The sequence below is a fragment of the Ammospiza caudacuta genome, chromosome 6, assembly GCF_027887145.1.
Source record: "Ammospiza caudacuta isolate bAmmCau1 chromosome 6, bAmmCau1.pri, whole genome shotgun sequence".
Lineage (NCBI taxonomy): Eukaryota > Metazoa > Chordata > Aves > Passeriformes > Passerellidae > Ammospiza > Ammospiza caudacuta.
Window position 1 is genome coordinate 63,877,119 of NC_080598.1, and position 20,269 is coordinate 63,897,387.

At 55.4% G+C, this 20,269-nt stretch overlaps 2 protein-coding genes across 2 annotated transcripts; both read right to left on the minus strand.

The window, feature by feature from the left end:
* Positions 1 to 78: 78 nt before the first annotated feature.
* PTGER2 (prostaglandin E receptor 2) lies at positions 79 to 6,275 on the minus strand. The gene is made up of 2 exons (XM_058807697.1): positions 5,448 to 6,275; positions 79 to 324 (listed from the first exon to the last, which is right to left on the minus strand). The coding sequence occupies exons 1-2, from the start codon at positions 6,273 to 6,275 to the stop codon at positions 79 to 81; spliced, it is 1,074 nt and encodes a 357-aa protein (XP_058663680.1).
* An 8,947-nt stretch (positions 6,276 to 15,222) lies between these two features.
* On the minus strand, positions 15,223 to 19,713 carry PTGDR (prostaglandin D2 receptor). The gene is made up of 2 exons (XM_058807698.1): positions 18,892 to 19,713; positions 15,223 to 15,477 (listed from the first exon to the last, which is right to left on the minus strand). Exons 1-2 carry the CDS (start codon positions 19,711 to 19,713, stop codon positions 15,223 to 15,225), a joined length of 1,077 nt encoding a protein of 358 aa, XP_058663681.1.
* Positions 19,714 to 20,269: the final 556 nt, after the last annotated feature.

Consider the following 20,269-nt stretch of genomic DNA (forward strand, 5'->3'; position numbering starts at 1 on the left):
CCGCTCCCCAGCATCTCCACACCCTTCCCACACTGAGGGGCCCAGAACTGCCCATCAGGAGGCTGCATCCCCCCGGACCTACTGCCCACAGAGGTGTGGCCGTGCTGGCAGCTTTGTGACAGCAGAGGACACGGCGTGGCCGCTGGGCGCCGCGGGGGTGAGCTGGCAGCAGAGCACGGAGCGCATGAGGCGCAGCACGGGCGGCCGCAGGATGGCAAACACCCACGGGTCCACGATGGAGTTGATGGACAGGAAACGCAGGGCCAGCAGGTCCCAGCCGTGGTCACCCTCTGCCTCGCTGAGCTTGTTCACGTAGGCGCGGATCTGTGGGATCGGGGCGGGAGAGGAGGTTAAAAACGGCCTGGTTTGGGTCTATTGTTGTTCTGCTAGGCGGGGTTCAGCCAAGGCACATCCAGGGAATTCACGGGATTCACAGGATTCACGGAATTCACAGGATCACAGAATCATGGAATTCACAGGGTCACAGAATGAACCGAATCACAGAATTGACAGAATGACAGAATTCACAGAACGACAGAATTGACAGAATTCACAGGATCACAGATTTCACAGAATGAGAGAATTCACAGAATTCACAGAATCACAGAAGGACAGAATTCAGAGAATCACAGTATTGACAGAATTCTCAGAATGACAGAATTGACAGAATTGACAGAATTGACAAAATGACAGAATTGACAGAATGACAGAATTCACAGAATTCACAGAATCACAGAAGGACAGAATTCAGAGAATCACAGAATTGACAGAATTTGCAGAATCACAAAATTCACAGAATCCATGGAATCAGAGAATGACAGAATCACAGAATTACAGAATGACAGAATTGAAAGAATTCACGGAATCACAGCATCACAGAACGCACAGAATTCACAGAATGACAGAATTTGCAGAATGACAGAATTGACAGAATTGACAGAATTCACAGAATGACAGAATTCACAGAGTGACTATGACAGAATTCACAGAATCACAGAATTTGCAGGATCACAGAATCACAGTATCCACAGAATCACAGAATGACAGAATTGACAGAATAAACAGAATTGGCAGAATTCATAGAATCCACAGAATTCATGGAATTCACAGAAGACAGAACTCACAGAATCACAGAATTCACAGAAACACTGGATTGGGAGAGACCTTCAAGATCATCCAGTCCAACCCAGCCCCAGCACCTCAGCTCACCCCTGGCCCCCAGTGCCACATCCAGGCTTTGTTAAACACACCCAGGGGATGGGGACTGCACCACCTCCCTGGGCAGCCATTCCAGAACTTTATCACTCTTTCTGTAAAAAACTTTTCCCTGATATCCAACCTGTATTTCCCTTGGCACAGCTTGAGGCTGCGTGCTCTGGTTCTGTCAGTGCTGCCTGGAGGAGGTCCATCCAACCTGGTCTGGAACCCTTCCAGCCACAGGTTCTCTGGACAACCTGTATCAGGGCCTCACCATCCTCACAGCAAAGAATTTTTTCCCAATTTCCCATCTAAACCTCCTCTCTGTCAGTTTGAATCCATTTCTCCCTGGTCCTGTCACTCCAGGCCTTCGTAAAGAGTCCTTTTGAGTTCCTTTCAAGTACTGGAAGGTCACAATTAGGCGACCTCAAATCCTTCTCTTTCCCAGGGTGAGCAATCCCAATTCTCCCAGCAGAGCTGCTCCACCCCTTCAATCAGCTTGGTGCCTCCTCTGGATTTAGTCCAACAGCTCCAGGTCTCTGTTGTGCTGGAAGGACCCCAGAGCCGGACACAGCCCTGCAGGGGGGTCTCACAATCACCTCCCTCAACCAGGGAGAAATCACAGGGAGAAACAACCCCGAGTTTGGGCTCCCAGGATCTGCCCCCCCCAGGCAGCTCTTTTGGGGCAGTTTGGGCTGTCACAGCAAATTTGCCGACTCTGTGGTGTGGGAATCCATAAAATCAGAGGGTTTTGGGGAAGCTGCAAAAGGCAGGCTCAGAGACAGCAGAACGGCGATTGGAGCTAAGCAGCAGCCATGAGATTGGTCAGCAGAAAAATTGTTTAAAAAGTAGAAAAGCAAGGACAAATAGAACAATGATCTGTGTACTAACACTTGTCTTGAATAACTCCCTAAGCTACAGAAAACTTTATCTAGTGAGATATTAGGAAGTTTGAAGCTTAATAATGGAACTCTGTAAGGCTTAAAAGCGGGTATTGTATTCGAAATAAGCAAGCATTGTTTTAACCAAACGTACCTGTGTTTACAGTGGTTGGATAGAACTGCTGTCAATGTGCTTTTGCTTTGTGGGAAAACTTATAAAGTAAGTTGGAACATTAAGTTCTGGGATGTGAGCTGATGGCATCTTCCCATTGTCATAACTGTGAAAAATGCATGCATTTTATGATTGGCTTTTCGCAAATATTAAAAGTGTAGTGTTAGAAAGCAATGCTGTATTAATTTTCTTAAGTACTGTGTTAAATATAGTTTTAGGTTATAAAAATTGTTAAAATAGAAACTGTGCTGTGTAAGATGCTTTGTTTAAAAGAAAGGACTTACAGCGAGATAGCAGCCACAGGACACCTGAATCTTTCAGAGAAAAAGAATTTATTGCCTTCTTATCGGAAGAAACAAACTTCTTCCCATCTTGGAGGTGCTGTTAGGATTAGAGGGGAGAAGTTGATGATGACCAGACAGAATCCTGTGTTTGAATGGAATTTATGCATCATGGATGAAGTGTATGAATATGCAACGAGCTATTGTTCTTAAGGGTTAATCCTTTGTTAACGGGGGTCCTTTTTCGGGCTTGTGATGCCCAGAAAAAGGTACCCGGACTGTCTGTAACTCTTTGTTTTTTATTGTCTCATATTGTCTTAATTCAATTTGTCCAAATTGTTACTACTCTGATTGTGTTACTATTTTTATAACCATTTCATTACTATTAAACTTTAAAAATTTTAAAACACAAGTGATTGGCGTTTTTCACAATAACCATGTAATGAGATGTTGGAAAATAAACCAGCTCAAGGCACGCTCCCAGCAGCCCCGTCCTGTTTGTGATTTGAACATTCTCTAATTGTGTTACTATTTTTATAACCATTTCATTACTATTAAACTTTAAAAATTTTAAAACACAAGTGATTGGCGTTTTTCACAATAACCATGTAATGAGATGCTGGAAAATAAACCAGCTCAAGGCACGCTCCCAGCAGCCCCGTCCTGTTTGTGATTTGAACATTCACCCCCGGCCGGCGATGTGTGGGTTTAAATGAACTTTAAATGCAAGGCAGCCCTTCGTTCAGAGGCACGGTCAGACCCGAGCTGCTGGAGGAAGTGGCGTCTCTGGTGTCCCTGGTGTCTCTCACCTTGAGACCACACGGCAGCAGAACCGTGGGACAGCACGGAGGCAGAGGATGAGCAGGATGAGCGCTGAGACCCCGCCGCTCCTTCCTGCCCTGCCGACTCATCCCAGCCCGCGGGGTTTTCCGGGAAGGTGACTCAGCCCCCCTTACTCACTCGGGTCACCGCCACCCCCTCGCTGGGGCTGGGCACAGCAGGGATGGGGCTGGCAGCATCCCTGGAGCATCCCTGGAGCATCGCTGGAGCATCGCTGGAGCATCGCTGCCCTGCGCGGCATCCCCCGGGTACCACCCTGCGATGGCACCGCACGCAGCATTTCCCAGCTCTGGTGGGGTCTGGGGAGGAATTCCCGGCCTGAGGGGTTTGTGTGTGCCTGGGCTGCTCCAGGGACACGAGAGAAAGTGTCACCCAAGGAGGCGGCTGGGTTTGAGCCTCTGCCAAGCGCGGCCCCACATGGGAAAGGGGAAGCTGGCTCTGGACAAGGCCACATCTGCCCCCACAGGCCCCATGGGAGCCCGGCCAGGGCTGCTTTCCCAGCCCCTCTGCCCCCAGCACGCTCTCAGGGCCCTGCCCAGCCAGGGGTTCTGCTCCTCCTGAGCACAGCAGCCAGCCCAGGGCTGTTCTGGGGCACGGGAAGGGCTGCCCATCATCTCTGGGGTCACGGTCAGGAGCTGGAGTCTCCCAGGGCGTTGAGGCTCCTGGGATGCTCACGAGCATCTGAACATTATTTCTTTGTTCTAAAACCCTGGCTCGGCCGTATCCTGTGGTTATTTCCTTTTCCCTTAGGGAAAGCAAGGGAGGATGAAGGGAAGGCAGAGTCTATTTAACACCAAGAGTGTGAAATTAGCACTGGCTGTGCTCCCGGCCTTGCTGGGGTCACTCCTAAAGGGACCAAATGATCTCCTGCCCTGGGGGGCTCACACACCCGGGCTCTGGAAAAGCACCTGGATGGGTGAGAAGTGGCCCTTGGGAGGGCAGAGCCCAGACAGAGGCAGGGCACTCGCTCTCTCCTCTTCACTTTGCTGTTTGGATCCCGGATTTCTGCTGGCAGCCTCGTGCATGGATGGGGCACGGGATGTGGGGACGTCCCTTGGGATGCCACGTGCTGTGGCTGCCGTGCCAGATCTCTGTTCCCAGAAATCTCCCAGATCTGTGCCAGCGCCTCAGCGCTGCTGCAGAGGAGCAGAAACCTCTGTCTGACAGCGAGGTGGGCACAGCCTCCCTCATCTCCAGCTCTGTCCACAGAAATCTGGGATAACTCATCCCACCCAGCACGGACATCCACTGCCTCCAGCCCAGGGCAGCTCCTTCATCCCCTCCCTAGAAGTGCAATTGGTTGTTTTGCCATCCCTCACACCTCCACCATGAGCTCCTGGATCCTGGGAATCTCAGTGATGATGATGTGTGGTCCAGGAGACCCTGCCTGAGCCACACGGCCTGGCCTTGGAGCCTCTGTGGGGTGGGAGGGCACCTCTGCTCCTGCCACATCATTCTCCTTGCCACTCCATTCTCCTGTCAGACCATTCTCCTGTCAGACCATCCTCCTGCCACCCCATTCTCCTGTCAGACCATTCTCCTGTCAGACCATCCTCCTGCCACATCATTCTCCTTGCCACTCCATTCTCCCGTCAGACTATCCTCCTGCCCTTCCATCCTCCTGCCACCCCATTCTCCTGTCAGACCATTCTCCTGCCACTCCATCCTCCTGTCACATCATTCTCCTGCCACCCCATCCTCCTGCCTCTCCATTCTCCTGTCATCTCATTCTCCTGCCCTTCCATTCTCCTGCCACTCCATCCTCTGCCACCCCATCCTCCTGTCACCCCATTCTCCTGCCACCCCATCCTCCTGTCACCCCATTCTCCTGCCAGCCCATTCTTCTGCCCCCTGTGATCCTGACACCCCATCCCATTCTCCTCCTGGCCCTGGGGACACAGGGAGGGATTCCCCATTCCCCACTGATGTGCACATTGCCAAGCTCATGGCTGAGCTGTGCTCTCCCAAGCTTTCACCCCAACCCTCGAGATCTGGCCAGCAGACTTGGGGGATGCTTTACAAAGGCCAGGAGAGAAATATGAGCGCTGGGGAGAGAGAACACCCAGCGCCACTCACCGTGAAGGGCAGGGAGCAGATGACGAAGGTGATGGTCATGATGGAGAGCAGCAGCAGGTGGTCGATCTCCTCGGCCATGGAGAACATTCTCCGCCCGCAGCCCGCGGCCCCTCGGGGCTGCTCGGGGGCGGCCACCCTGCGGCTCCTCTGCCCGCGGCGGTGCATGCGGGCCAGGTTCGCCATCACGCTCAGGTTGCACAGCAGCACGGCCACGATCAGCAGCAGCAGCAGCGTGGCGTACAGCAGCGAGAAGGCCACGTCCAGCCCGCGGTGCGGCTCCAGGTGCATCTGGATGAAGCACCAGGTGCCGGGGCAGTACTGCACGTAGCGCCCGAAGCCCAGCAGCGGCAGCGAGCACAGGGCGGCCGAGAAGGTGTAGATGGCCGGCAGGACCACCAAGCCCGTGCGGGGGCTCAGGAAGCGCTCGTAGAAGTAGGGGCGCCCCAGGGCCAGGCAGCGCTCCAGCGCCATGGTGAAGAGGATGAGCATGGTGGCGAGGCCGAAGAAGCTCATGGCGAAGCCGAAGTAGAGGCAGATGTGCCCTCCGCGGGCCAGGCTGGTCAGGGTGAGGTTTCGGTGGTAGGAGGCCAGCACCAAGGGGCTGACGGAGCAGGTGCCCAGCAGGTCGGTGACCACCAGCGCCAGCACCAGGACGTGGAACAGCGCGGGCGGGCGCTGCCGAGCCCCGCGGCGGCCCCGCAGCAGCAGCGCCAGCGCCAGCAGGTTCCCCAGGAGCCCGGCCGAGAACATGAGGGCGCTGACCAGCGGGCGAGCCCCGGCCGGCAGCGCTTCCCCGGCGCTCCCGTCCGCCCGGCCCGTCCCGTTCATCGCCGCACGCCCGACTGCGCCGCCGCCCCCGGCCCCGGCACCGGCACCGCCCGCCCCGACGGCACCGCCCCGCCCGCCCACCGGCCCCGGCACCGCCCCGGGCCCCGGCACCGCCCCGGGCCAGCGCTCACGGGGATGGACGGAGCGGAGGCGGGGAACGCGCACGGACCGAGCCTGGCCCGACCGAGAGTCCCGGTACCGGCCTGGGAGTCCCGGACACGGCGAGTCGCGCTGCAGTCCGACGATCCCGGTACTGGTGCGGGAGATCCGGACACGCCGAGTCCCGGTACCGATCTGAGAGCCTCGGACACGCCGAGTCCCGGTACCGATCTGAGAGCCTCGGACACGGCCAGTCCCGGTGCGGGTCTGAGAATCCCGGTACCGGTGTGAGAGTCCCGGACAGGATCAGTGATAGTGCGAGTCTGAGAGTCTCGGTACCGATCTGAGAGCCCCGGACACGGCGAGTCCCGGGGCGGTCAGACAGTCCCGGTACCGGTGTGGGAGCTCCGGACACGGCCAGTCCTGCTGTGCCGCCAGTGCTGGTACCGGTCTGGGAGCCCCGGTACCGGTGTGGGAATCCTAGACACGGCCAGTCCTGGTACTGGTCCGACAGTCCCGGTACCGGTGTGGGAACGCTGGACACGGCCGGTCTCGCTACCGGTCTGGGAGTCCCAGTACCGTTCTGAGAGCTCCGGACACAGCGAGTCCCGGTGCAGGTCCGACAGTCCCGGTACCGGTGTGGGAGCCCGGGACACGGCCAGTCCCGGTGCGGTCCGAGAGCCCCAGTGCCGGGTCGGGAGTGCTCGGGCAGCCCCGGCATCTCTGGGACAGTCCCGGTGTGACCCAGCCCCGGCTCCGGCACTGCCCGACCGGGAGCGTCTCTTACGATCCTCCCCAGTGCCAGTCCAGGAGCCCTGGTGCCGGTCCAGGAGCCCCGGTGTCGGTCCAGGAGCCCCGGTGTCGGTTCAGGAGCCCCGGTGCCGGTCCAGGAGCCCCGGTGTCGGTTCAGGAGCCTCGGTGAAGGTCCGGGAGCCCCGGTGAAGGTCCGGGAGCCCCGGTGTCGGTTCAGGAGCCCCGGTGTCGGTTCAGGAGTCCCGGGGCCGGTCCAGGAGCCCCGGTGTCGGTTCAGGAGCCCCGGTGTCGGTTCAGGAGCCCCGGTGTCGGTTCAGGAGCCTCGGTGTCGGTTCCGGGAGCCCCGGTGTCGGTTCAGGAGCCCCGGTGTCGGTTCAGGAGTCCCGGGGCCGGTCCAGGAGCCCCGGTGTCGGTTCGAGAGCCCCGGGGCACGGGGCAGTCCCTGTGCCAGTCGGAGCAGCTCTCAGGGCCGATCCCGGCACGGCTCCAGCAGTCCCGGTGTGGCTCCGGGAATGCCATGGAGCCCCACTGTGTCCCGGTGCCAATCCCGGATTCCGGTGCCCTCCAGGAGCCCCTCGGTGGTCAGAGAGTCCCGGGGGTGCCCTGGGCCAGCTCCAGTCCTGGTGCAGAACCAATCCCAAACCCCCGAGCCCAGCAGAGCCCAGGCTGTGCAGGGCGATTCCCATTGCTCCAGAGGAGCCCACGGAGAATTCCCTGCCCATAGCTGGCACCAGGCCATGTCCCCATTGTCCCCTCTCCTGCATGCCATCAGAGGTCCCCAAGAGGCGCAGCCTCACCTCAAAGCCCATCCATCCCACCCTCTGCCATGGGCACCTTCCACCATCCCAGGCTGCTCCAAGCTCATCCAATCTGGGACACACCCAGGGCTGGGAAATCCACACGCTCCATCCCAGTGGCCTCAGATGCCCCCTCCATCCTTCAGGACACCAGCCCTCACTCAATCTCCCTTTATTTCTTCGCAGGTAACTTCCAGAATAAAAACATCTTTTCCCTCCCGTAGCCCTGGGGCTGTCCCAACAGCTGTAACAATTTAATTTTTAATTAACTCTGTGAAAAACGCCAATCACTTGTTTTTGAAACTTTAAAAGTTTGATAGTAATAAAATGGTTATAAAATAGTTATATAATTAGAGTAATAATATTTTGGACAATTTGAATTAGGACAATGTGAGACAATAGAGACAATGAGTTATGGACGTCCAGGTACCTTTTCTGAGCAGCACGAGCCTGAAAAAGGCCCCACGTTAACAGAGGATTAACCCTTAAAAGCAGCAGCCTGTTGCATATTCATACAGCTCATCCATGATGCATAAATTCCATTCAAACCCAGGGTTCTGGCTGGGCAGTGTCAGCTTCTTCCTCTGAATCCTGACGGCGCCTTCGAGGCAGGAAGAAGTTCATTTCTTCTGATAATGGAGCAATAAATTCTCTTTCTCTGAAAGATTCAGGTGTCCCGTGGCTGCTATCTCAGTGAGAATCCTTTCTTTAAAAAAGTATCCTACATTGCATCGTTTCTATTTCAACATTTTGTCATAACCTAAAACTATATTTAACGCACTACTTAAGAGAATTAACAGAGCATCACTTTCTAACACAACACATCTAGCATTCATTTTAATATTTGCGAAAAGCCAGTCATAAAATCCACATTTTTCACAACTCCCTGCACCTCAGTGCAACACTGCAGCGGGGCAGGGACACAGCAGGTTGCAGCCCCAGGAGCTGTAACAATTTAATATTTAATTTATTCTCTGCACACCTCAGGAACAGGGCAGACCCCAGCAGGGACACCGAGCAGGTTGCAGCCCCAAGAGCTGTAACAATTTATTATTTAATTTATTCTCTGCACACCTCAGGAACAGGGCAGACCCCAGCAGGGACACCGAGCAGGTCGCAGCCACACCGGTGGCTTTGGCTGTTATTTTAAAACCCACACTTTTGTAACAGGAACTTCGCAAAGGAAACTCGGGGCACAACAAGCTCCAGGGCCGGGGGAGCTGCGGTTTGTGGCAGCGCCTCCATCTCCGAGGGGCCACTCCCAGGCTGGCTCGGCTCTCTGCTCTCTGCTCTCACACAGCTCCAAGGGCTCCTCAGAGGGCTGGCGGTGAGCAAAGCCACGGCCCCAGCTCTGTTCCCGCGGTCAGATCAATGGTGGGATGGAGGGGATGGTGTTCAGCCATCCCAGACCACCTCACCAGCAGGAAAACACATCCCAGGAGCTCTCTAAACCCTGCTTCCAGCCCTGACCCAGCAGAGCACCCCAGCACAGGGACACATCTGCAGGCGGGATCCATCCTGTTTGATTCCAGAGGGCTGGGGGGCACCTGGCACAGGCTCAGCCTCCTTTGTGCCTCCCAAAACCCAGCTGTGACAAACGCCAATCACTCGTTTTTAAAATTTTAAAAGTTTAATAGTAATAAAATGGTAATAAAAATAGTAGCACAATTAGAGTAATAACAATTTGGACAAATTGAATTAGGACAATATGAGACAATAAAAACAAAGGGTTACGGACGTCCGGGTACCTTCTCTGGGCAGCACGAGCCCGAAAAAGGACCCCTGCCTACAAAAGATTAACCCTTAAGAACAATAGCTCATTGCATATTCATACACTTCATCCATGATGCATAAATTCTAATCAAACACAGGATTCTGTCTGTTCATTGTTAACTTCTCCCTTCTAATCCTAGCAGCGTCACCCAGGCGGGAAGAAGTTCATTTCTTCTGATAAGAAGGCAATAAATTCCTTTCCCTGAAAGATTTAGGTGTCCTGTGGCTGCTGTCTGCTGCGAGCACCTCATTCCTTTATTAGGAAAAAAACCCCACTAGCATAGTTCTTATTTTAACTACAAAAGTTACCTTCTAATTACAAGACTACATCTATTTAAAATGTTAACACAGCACTACTAATCAATACATCGAAACACATATTCACCACTACTAATCAATACATAGAAATTCATATTCACCACTACTAATCAATACATCGAAATTCATATTCACCACTACTAATCAATACATCAAAATACATATTGTAAATACCTGCGTAGAGCCATATAGTATGCACTTATATCACACAGCTGGGGCCGAGCCCTGCCCTGATCCATGCAGGCAGCTGCAGGATGCCCAACCAGAGCCCCTTCCCAGCAGCAGGCACCCTGTAGGGGTGCTCCAAGGCTTTTCCCAGCCTCCCACTCCTTTCTGGCATTCCCTGTCACAGCTCAGGAAGGGGTTTTGGCTCCTTCTGGAGCTCATTTTCCTGGCAGCCTAATGGAGCCTTAAATACCCTTCTGGGGCTTCAGGCTTCTCCACTGACAGTTGTCTCTGATGGGATTTTTCTGCAATAATAGGAAAATTGCTGGGGTTTTGGGTTTTGTTTTTTTGTTTGTTTGTTTGTTTTGTTGTTGTTGTTTTGTTGTTGTTGGTTGGTTGTTTTTTTGGGTTTTTTTTTTTTTTTTTTTTTTTTTTTTTTTTTTTTTAATTCATTCCCCTTGGTGTGCTGGAAACCAGGAACAGGCTGCTTGGTACAGTCTGTCCTGCCTTGGGAAGTGTTTGTTTTCTTCCCCTTGCTTCCATGTTTAGCTCCAGTCCTGCCTCTAGCGAGGGCCATATCAAATCCTAGAATTATTTAAGTTGGAAAAGTCCTCTAAGGCATTGAGTCCAAGCATTCCCCCAGCACTGCCAAAGCCACCGCTGACCCCTGTCCCCAAGTGCCACATCCTCACAGTTTTTAAACCCCTCCAGGGATGGGAACTCCACCTGGGGCGGAGAAATTTTCTCCAATATCCAACTTAAACCTCTCCTGGTGCAGCTTGTGGCTGTTTCCTCTTGTCCTGTCCCTGTTCCCTGGAGCAGAGCCCCATCCCCATGGCTGTCCCCTCCTTATGCAGAGCCACAAGGTCCCCCCTGAGCCTCCTTTGCTCCAGGCTGAGCCCCTGCCTAGCTCCTCAGGGATTCTGCAGCCCCATCCCAGCTCCCTCAGGGATTCTGCAGCCCCTGCCCAGCTCCTCAGGGATTCTGCAGCCCCTGCCCAGCTCCTCAGGGATTCTGCAGCCCCTGCCCAGCTCCTCAGGGATTCTGCAGCCCCATCCCAGCTCCCTCAGGGATTCTGCAGCCCCTGCCCAGCTCCTCAGGGATTCTGCAGCCCCTGCCCAGCTCCTCAGGGATTCTGCAGCCCCTGCCCAGCTCCCTCAGCCTCTCCTGGGGCTCCAGACCCTTCCCCACCTCCGTTCCCTTCCCTGGACACACTCCAGCCCCTCATACATCCTTCCAAGGTTTGTTGGCGTTGTTTTCCCTACAAGATTTCATCCCTTTTGAACCAAACCTGTTTGTGGTGAGTGGATTTCACCCCTTTTGAACTAAACCCGAATCCTGACTTGTGTTTAACAAATCCACACACTTCTCTTCCAAACCTTCCCACCCCTTATCTCATGCACCAGAGCATGATGAGTGGATTTCACCCCTTTTTGAACCAAACCTGTTTGTGGTGAGTGGATTTCATCCCTTTTGAGCAAATCTGTTTATGGTGAGTGGATTTCACCCCTTTTGAACCAAACTTGTTTATGGTGAGTGGATTTCATTCCTTTTGAACCAAACTTGTTTATGGTGAGTGGATTTCATTCCTTTTGAACCAAACCTGTTTTTGGTGAGTGGATTTCATCCCTTTATGAACCAAACCTGTTTATGGTGAGTGGATTTAATCCCTTTTGAACCAAACCTGTTTGTGGTGAGTGGATTTCATCCCTTCTGAACCAAACCCCCATCCTGACTTGTGTTTAACAAATCCACACAACATTTCTCTTCCAAACCTTCCCACCCTTTATCTCGTGCTCCAGAGCTTCCAGCAGCCTCAGTGCCCACCCTGGCCAAGCAGGGCTGAGCATGGGCCAGGTTTGGGGTGTATGGGTTAAAAACTAGAGGAAGGCACCCCTGGGCTGGCTGCTGGCAGCCCTGGCACTGCTGCCTGCCCAGGCATCTCCCTGCTTCCACAACAGCTGAAAAATGCAGGAGGCAATAAAAAAAATAAAATAAAAAATGAGCTGTTTGCAAGAGCGAAACAATTTGTCGGGAAATTAGCTTGAGCAAAGTTGTGCCTGGATTTCATGAGCTAAAAAAAAAAAAACAACAAACCAAAACAACAGAACACCCTGAGTGTGATTTATGTCCAGGAAAGGAGCGGGATGCGGGGAGAGGGGATGCTGGTGAAGCAGTGACAGCGTGGGACAGGGCAGGGCTGGAGGGTGACAGGGACATGAAAGAGCCCCCAAAGGGCATCGCTGGTGTGGAGCTGAGCAGCCTCTCTTTATCGTCCCTTTATCGTCTCTTTACCGTCTCTTTATCCATTAGCACCAGGTCCATCCCTTGGGGAAATCCAGGCTGGCTCGGAGGGTCCCCAGGGCAATGACTGAGCACTGCAGGAGCCTGGGGGAGGATGCGATCAGGGATCAGGGAGAGCTCCACAACAGTCCCCTGAGCTTTTTCGGCTCCTATTTAGCAACATTTGCAACCAACCCGCGCGTTGTCGGGATTTCTCATTCCAATTCTTATTTAATTTATATTTTCATTTTATTTTGATCGTTCCCAGACTCGGTAAGGAGAGGATCTAAGCTTCCACATAACTCCTGAAGCCTCAAACTGTACGTGTTTTAGGAAAAAAAAAATTCACCGAAAGAATAATAAAGTACTGGAATGCTGTTCCTAGGGAGGTGATGGAATCACCATCTCTGGATGTGTTTAAAAACAGACTGGACATGGCATTGGGTGCTGTAGCCTGGGTGAGGTGTGAGGGCACAAGTTGGACTCAATGATCTCACAGGTCTCTTCTAAGGTCATTATTCTGTGATGCTGTGACGCTGTGATTCTGGGATTCAGTGAATTCTGTGATTCTGTGATTCTGTGCATTCTGTGATTCTGGGATTTTGTGATTCTGGGATTTTGTGATTCTGTGATTCTGTGCATTCTGTGAATTCTGGGATTCTGGGATTCTGAGTTGAGGCACTGAAAAACGGGCTGCCCAAGGCACCAGCTTGGGGTGCAGAACGTCCCTGGGCTCCTGGCTCCTCCTGGCTGGGGACGTGCTGCCATCTCTGGCGAGGACGGGGACACGGCAGCCCCAGGAACAGCCGGGAGGGACGATTGATCCTCCTGGAGCCCAACCCTCGCTTGGCTCGCCCCGAGGCAGCAGCAGCGCCGGGCTGGAGACTCCGAGTCTGTTCCCACAGCAGGAAGGGCAGGATCCCGATTAAAAGCGCTGCTCCAGCCAGGGGAGCGTGTCAAGGTCACTGGGAAATGTGCGGTGCCAGCCAGGGAGCGGGGATGTGCAGGGATGTGCAGGGATGCTGCATACAGGGATGGGGAGGTCACTCGTGGCTCCATGGTTTATTTTCTGAGATGATAAAATCATGGATGGGTCAGTGATGAGGAGTTCGCATCATCTCAGGGGGAGTCTATTTTTGCACCTTAATAGAGAACAATGATTTGGTTTGTGTTGGTTTAATGACTGATTTCCATGGATGGTGGTTACCCTGGGATCCAAACACACGTCATGGGGCAGGGAATTTCCTGGGACTGGGACTTTTCCTGGGCCAGGGCCTCTCCAGGGGTGAATCCTCACAGGCACCAGGGGCAGATGATGCCCTGCACCCCCAGAATGCCCCCAGCTTGGAAATCTCATCCCACCTCAGTGACCATTCCATGATCCCACACCAAACTCTCCCAGCCTGGCCGTGCCTGCTCCGTCTGTCCCGAGTGGAGCACAGACATTTGGGGGAAGGAGATCCCAGTTTAGAGGGACACAACAAAGTTTTCCAGGGCTGTTATCTCACCTGGCTGCAGTGGAACAGGTCCCAGGAAAGCCACGGAGCAGGCTGGGAGCTGTTGACTCTGCAGCCCCACGTGAGCCATCTCCAAGTCAATACCATGCCAGTAACATGAAACCAATCCATGAACCAACCCTCGTTTCCTTCTTTCTCCTCGGAAAAACCCAAGGAGAGGCACCCAGCTGGCAGCTCACAGGGGTCCCCAAAACATCCCCAAATGCAGCTCTGCCCTTTTCTCCAGCTGGGTGCAACAGCCAGAGCCAAGCCCAGCAGGTCACCTCCAAAAACTCCAAGATATTTTTCCTTCAAAAGCAGAATCTGTTTGGCACCAAGAGCAAACATCACGTGAGGGCAGGCAGGAACACGGCTACACCTTGCAAGGCTTAGCTAAACAGAGGAGAGAAATACCCTCTGTCTCCTCCAAGGGCACTCAACACTTGGTCATCGTGATTTTTTTGGCCTAAACAGTCACTTAAGGCAAAAATTAGATCCAGTATTCAATTCAACCTGTGGTCGAGAGGAAATGGATCTCCCATTAAAAGGATTGCCCTCTTGCACGCCAGGCTCTGTGTTCTCTCAATTACTGCTCTCATTAAGGCTCAGGACAGTCATAAATACTGAATTTAAATAATTAGAGCACAACAGGTACGGCTGAGGAGCACAAATGCAGCATCAGTGCTTGGAGTTTTCCAGAGGAGAGCGAGATAAGGGCGGACAAACCACAGCCCTGCCTTGGGAATAGGGAAGAGCCTGGGCAGGGGTGGAGGGAGGGATTCCAGGTGTGCCAGGGAGGGATTCCACCTGCATCCAGCTCCTCCTCACACCAGGAATTGCTGCTGGAATTTCAGAGTGCCTCCTGCTCCTCACCCAGTCTGGGGACACCCCAAACCCATTCCTTGGCACGGAATGGGATCATGCACAGGCCAAAGGTGATGAAAACACTGAACCACTTTTATTCCACAGGGACACACCCTCACTTCTCCTGAACCACACTCCAAAGCCCCTCTGCCTTCCTGGAGCCGGGCTCTCCCCAACCCCTCCACAAATCGCTGCTGCTCGGAACATCCCCACATCCCAGGAGATCCCGGATCCTCTCTGGGGCAAACCACAACCTGGGCAGGGCACAGAAACCCTTCACGGCGAGCTGGACGCCGTCGCCGCGCTGCCAGCGCTCTGTGACACCTCGGGATGCTCCAGGGCAGGGCCGGGGGCCGAAGGCTCGCTCCTCATCCTCGCGCGGCGCGCGGCGGCGCTGGCTCAGGGGATGCCGGGCGGCGGCGGGGCCGTCCGGCGGGGACAGAAGCGGCCGTCAGCGGAGCCCCGGGGGGACAGGGAGGCTCTGCGCGAGCCCAGGCGGCGGCAGACGCGGCGCACGAAGGAGCGGAACACGGAGGTGCGGAAGATGATGAACACCCAGGGGTCCACGATGGAGTTGACGGAGAGGAAGCGCAGCGCGCTCAGGTCGGCGTTCTCGTTGAAGTCGGCGGCGAAGGCGCCCATGTAGGCACGGATCTGGGGGGGAAAATAAATAAATATCCACGAAATGGGAGAATTTAGGGAAGGAAATTAAAGGAGGTCGTGCTGTGGTGGGGGTAAAAATATTGCCAGGGCAGCAAACGGAGTTTTAAGCCCATGGGTGGCATCAGGGGACAAAGAGGCACAGAGGGGTCCCTCCTGCCGGGGGGATCCCACCCCTGGGGAAGAAGTGAGAGGATTTTGGGGTGGTCACAGGGAGCAGGATCTGCCCAGCAGCTTTGGGACATGGAGGTTACTGAGGGGGTCACTGTGGGCTGTGGATGCAGCTGGGAGTGGGGCTGGATCAGGGATGATCGTGGCTCAGGGATAGCACATCCTATCAGGACAAGGATGTTGGAGGTGGAAATGTGGTCCCAGTGGCCAGGAATTCTTCATGGATGAAGGAATCATCCAACAACATCAATAACAGAGCAAGTGCTGCTCTGTCCCCAAGGCTGGGGCACCCCACTTGTGCTGGTCCCCTTGCCATGGAAATGGGATCCAGCATCCATTGGATAACTCAGCAGGGATTCAGCCTGGGTTGGTGACAAAACCAGTTTGAGCCCAGCTGTGCCAGGGCCGTGGGTGGCTGCCACCTCATGGGGTGGCTCCAGAGGTGGCAGAAAGAGGATGTGGAAATTGTCACCCATGCACAGCTCCCACCCTGATTTTGGGGTGGCCCCGCCCGTGGCTCCAGCTCTGCCTGCAGAGGGTGATGGAAAGGTGGAAGTGCAGGAACCCACCCATGGAAAGGTGGAAGTGCAGGAACCCACCCATGGAAAGGTGGAAATGCCGGATCCCACCCATGGAAAGGTGGAAATGCAGGAACCCACCCATGGAAAGGTGGAAGTGCAGGAACCCACCCATGGAAAGGTGGAAGTGCAGGAACCCACCCATGGAAAGGTGGAAATGCCGGATCCCACCCATGGAAAGGTGGAAATGCAGGAACCCACCCATGGAAACGTGGAAGTGCAGGATCTGAGCCATGGAAAGGTGGAAGTGCAGGATCCCACCCATGGAAAGGTGGAAGTGCAGGATCTGAGCCATGGAAAGGTGGAAGTGCAGGATCCCACCCATGGAAAGGTGGAAGTGCAGGATCCCACCCATGGAAAGGTGGAAGTGCAGGATCCTACCCATGGAAAGGTGGAATTGCAGGATCCCACTCAGGAGTGGGGGACAAAGGGGGCATAGAGGGGTCCCTCCTGCCGGGGGTCTCCCATCCGTGGGGAAGAAGTGAGAGGATTTTGGGGTGGTCACAGGGAGCTGGATCTGCCCAGCAGCTTTGGGACATGGGGACGGAGATGGGGGGTTACTGAGGGGATGATAAGGGTGGGAATGGGGGGCAATTGAGGGTCTGATAGGCGTGGGAATGGACAGTTTTGAAGGGTTGATAAGGGTGGAGATGGGAGATTTTGAAGGGTTGATAAGGGTGGAGATGGAGGTTTGGAAGGGTTGATAAGGGTGGAAATTGGGGGGGGTTATTGAGGGGTCTGATAAGGGTGGGAATGGGGGGTTTTGAAAGGTCTGATGAGATGGGAATGGGGGATTATTGAGGGGTCTCATGGAGTGGGAATGGAGGGTTTTGAGGGGTCTGATAAGGGTGGGAATGGGGGGATTTGAAGGGTTGATAAGGGTGGGAATGGGGGGTTATTAAGGGGTCTGATAAAGGTGGGAATGGGGGTTTTGAAGGGTGTGGTAGGGGTGGGAATGGGGGGTTTTGAAGGGTTGATAAGGGTGGGAATGGGGGTTTTGAAGGGTCTGATGCAATGAACTGACACCCCCCTCCCAAACCTTAAACCCCTCAGGGGCACCCTCAGAGGAACAGAGGGAAGGTGATGGGATAGGGGTGGGTGTAATTCCAATGGAGTTAGAGCAGCAAACTGGGATGGGGAGGGGACACTCAGATAGGACTGGAATAATTCACTGACCCCTCCAACTCCTCTGGGACAGAGAGGTGATGATGGGGGGCTGTTTTAGGCGGTTAAACCAATGAGCTGAGCCCTGGGGATGTGGTGCTGGGATTGGGTATTCCAGGGAGGGGCAATGGAATGACCCTGCCTGGGACAGAGTGGGATGGGGGGTAAATATTCCCAGGAAATTTGAGCTCTAAATCAACCCCCAGGACAGGGTGGTGGGGTTGTTGGGGTTATTCCAGGAGGATTAAGCAATGAATTAACTCCCCCATCCCAGGATGGGTGTTGGACATTATTCCATGGGGGTTAAAGCAATACTCAGATCTCTAGGGTAGGGTGGGAGACACTCAGAGGGGAGACAAGGTAATTATCTGATCACCCCCTCAGAACCTCTGGCACAGAATGGTGGTGCTGGGGAGTTATTCCATGAGTTGGGGTTAAAGGATAATCTTTAATTAAAATTTATTTATTTGTTTGTTTGTTATTATTAAATGAATTTAATTTATTTAAATAAATTGAGGGCTTGGGATGTGGTGCTTGCGTCGAGGGTGGGGAACCTCCCAGAATGGCAGAGTGGAGCCGGGGGGGATTTATTCCAAGGGGATTAAAGTCATAACCTGACCCTTAGAGAGAGGATCCTGGAGGGTGGCAGGGGTGGGTTACCCACAAAGGACTTAAGCAATGATATCCTGGCACCTCCAGGAGTGGGGGGTGGCTCCAGAGTTTATTCCAAGGGGCCTAAACAATCCCTAACCCCTGGGAGTGGTGGTGGTGGGTTATTTCAAGGAGTTTTAGGCAATGATCTGGTGCCTGTGGGCAGAGTGGGGCAGGATTTGGAAGCAGGCAAAGTCTTGGCCCCCAGGAGCTGGTGGTGGTGTCGGGGTTTATCCCAAAATTAGAGCTCTGACCCCTCCAGGACTGAGTGGTGCTGGTGGGGGGGACATTCCAGGGGGCTTTAACAACAGCCTGACCCCCATGGACAGGGTCGGGGACCATCCCAAGGGGCCAAATCATCAATCCAACCTCCCTGAGAGGAGATCGTGCTAAGAAAGGATATTCCTCCAAATAGATTAATGCGATGACCAACTCCTGGGGTGATGAGCATTTAAGGGGGCCCAAAGCAAAAACCCAGGTTCCCAGGGGCTGGTGGGGGGGATATTCCAGGATGCCTAACCCCCATGGACAGGGTGGGGGCTATTCCAAAGGGGCCAAATCATCAATCCAACCTCCCTGTCAGGGGATGGTGCTAAGGGTATTTTTCCAAATGGATTAATGCACCAACCATCCGCTGGGGCATGGGGTGATTCCAGCGTGCCTGACCCCTATGGACAGGGTGGGGAACTACTCCAAGGGAGCGAAATCATCAATCCAACCACCCTGCCACGGCACGGTGCTGCGCACAGGATCTTTCCCAAAGGATTCCACGCACTGACCGACCCAAAGCATCTCCCCCCACCCTCCCTCGCAGGGGCAGCGCGATTCTGCCGGGATTACTCACGATGAGCGGCAGCGAGCAGACGGTGAAGAGCACGGTCATGAGCGCCAGCAGGACGAGGTGATCGAGCTCCTCCATGTGCGGGGCGGCGGGGCCCGGGCCCGTCCCGCGGCGGGGCTGCCTGCGGGCCATGCCGTACAGCTGCCGCATGCTGCTCACGTTGCACGCCACGATGGCCAGCACCAGCAAGCCCATCAGGCTGGCGTAGAGCACGGGGAAGCCCAGGCGGCCCGGGCCGCCGCCGGCCATGCGGATGAAGCACCAGGTGCCCGGGCAGTACTGCATGGGCTCGCCGAAGCCCAGCAGCGGCAGCGCGCAGAACAGCGCGCACAGCCCCGCGGCCGCCGGGCCCAGCGCCGCGCCCAGGCGCCGCGTCAGGTGCCGCCGGTAGAAATAGGGGTGGCCCAGCGACAGCCAGCACTCCAGAGCCATGGCCAGCAGCAGCAGCGTGGGGGCCAGCCCGAAGAAAGCCATGAGGAAGGCGAAGAGCTGGCACAGCACCCCCGGCTGCTCCTCGCCGCGCACGGGCGGCCCCAGCTGGCTGAGGCTGCGGTTGTAGGCGTAGGCTGCCAGCACCATGGGGCTGATCAGGCACTTGCCCAGCAGGTCGGTGACCGCCAGCGCTGTCACCAGCACGTAGAAGGCCGAGACCCGCGGCGGGCGGCCCCCGGGCGAGGAGCGGGAGCGGCGGCGGTGCTGGCCCAGCAGCAGCAGCGCCAGCACGTTCCCCAAGAGGCCGGCGGAGAACAGCACCGAGCTGGGCACGGCCGACTGGCCGCTCTCGATGTGGCGGCTGCTGCGGCAGCGGTAACCCTCGGCCTCCATGGGATTGCCCCGCTCCGGGATGCGCTGCCAGGGATGCCCCGCTCCGCCGGGAATGTCCCCACGCACGGGATGGGACTGAACCCCGCACCGGGGAGATGCGATGGGATGGATGTCCCGCACCGGGATTGCGATGGGATGGACGGAGCGCACCGCACCGGCTGCCCGTGGTGACTGTCCCCCCGCTCGGCGAGAGCAAGGCGGGAGGAGGAGGAGGAGGAGGAGGAGGTGCGGTGCAAGCGGGCACGGCCCCTGGGACAGCCCCTTGTCCCGCCCGGCCCGCCCCGGCCATCGGAGCTGGGCTGCGGGGCGGGGGGGCCGCGCTGCTCCCCCGGCTGGAGGGAGGGGAAGGGCCGGGGTGAGTGCCGGGATGAGGGTCCCAGAGGGGCTCTGGGATCAAACACTGCAGGGGAGGGAGGGGAAGGATCGGGGTGAGGGTCCCAGAGGGGCTCTGGGAGCGGACACTGCACGGAGGGAGCTGGAGCTGAGCCCCTCGGGCTGGGGGTGCCGGGAAAGGGAACAGAGCTGAGCCCTTGGGCGTGACGGGTGCGGGGTCCGA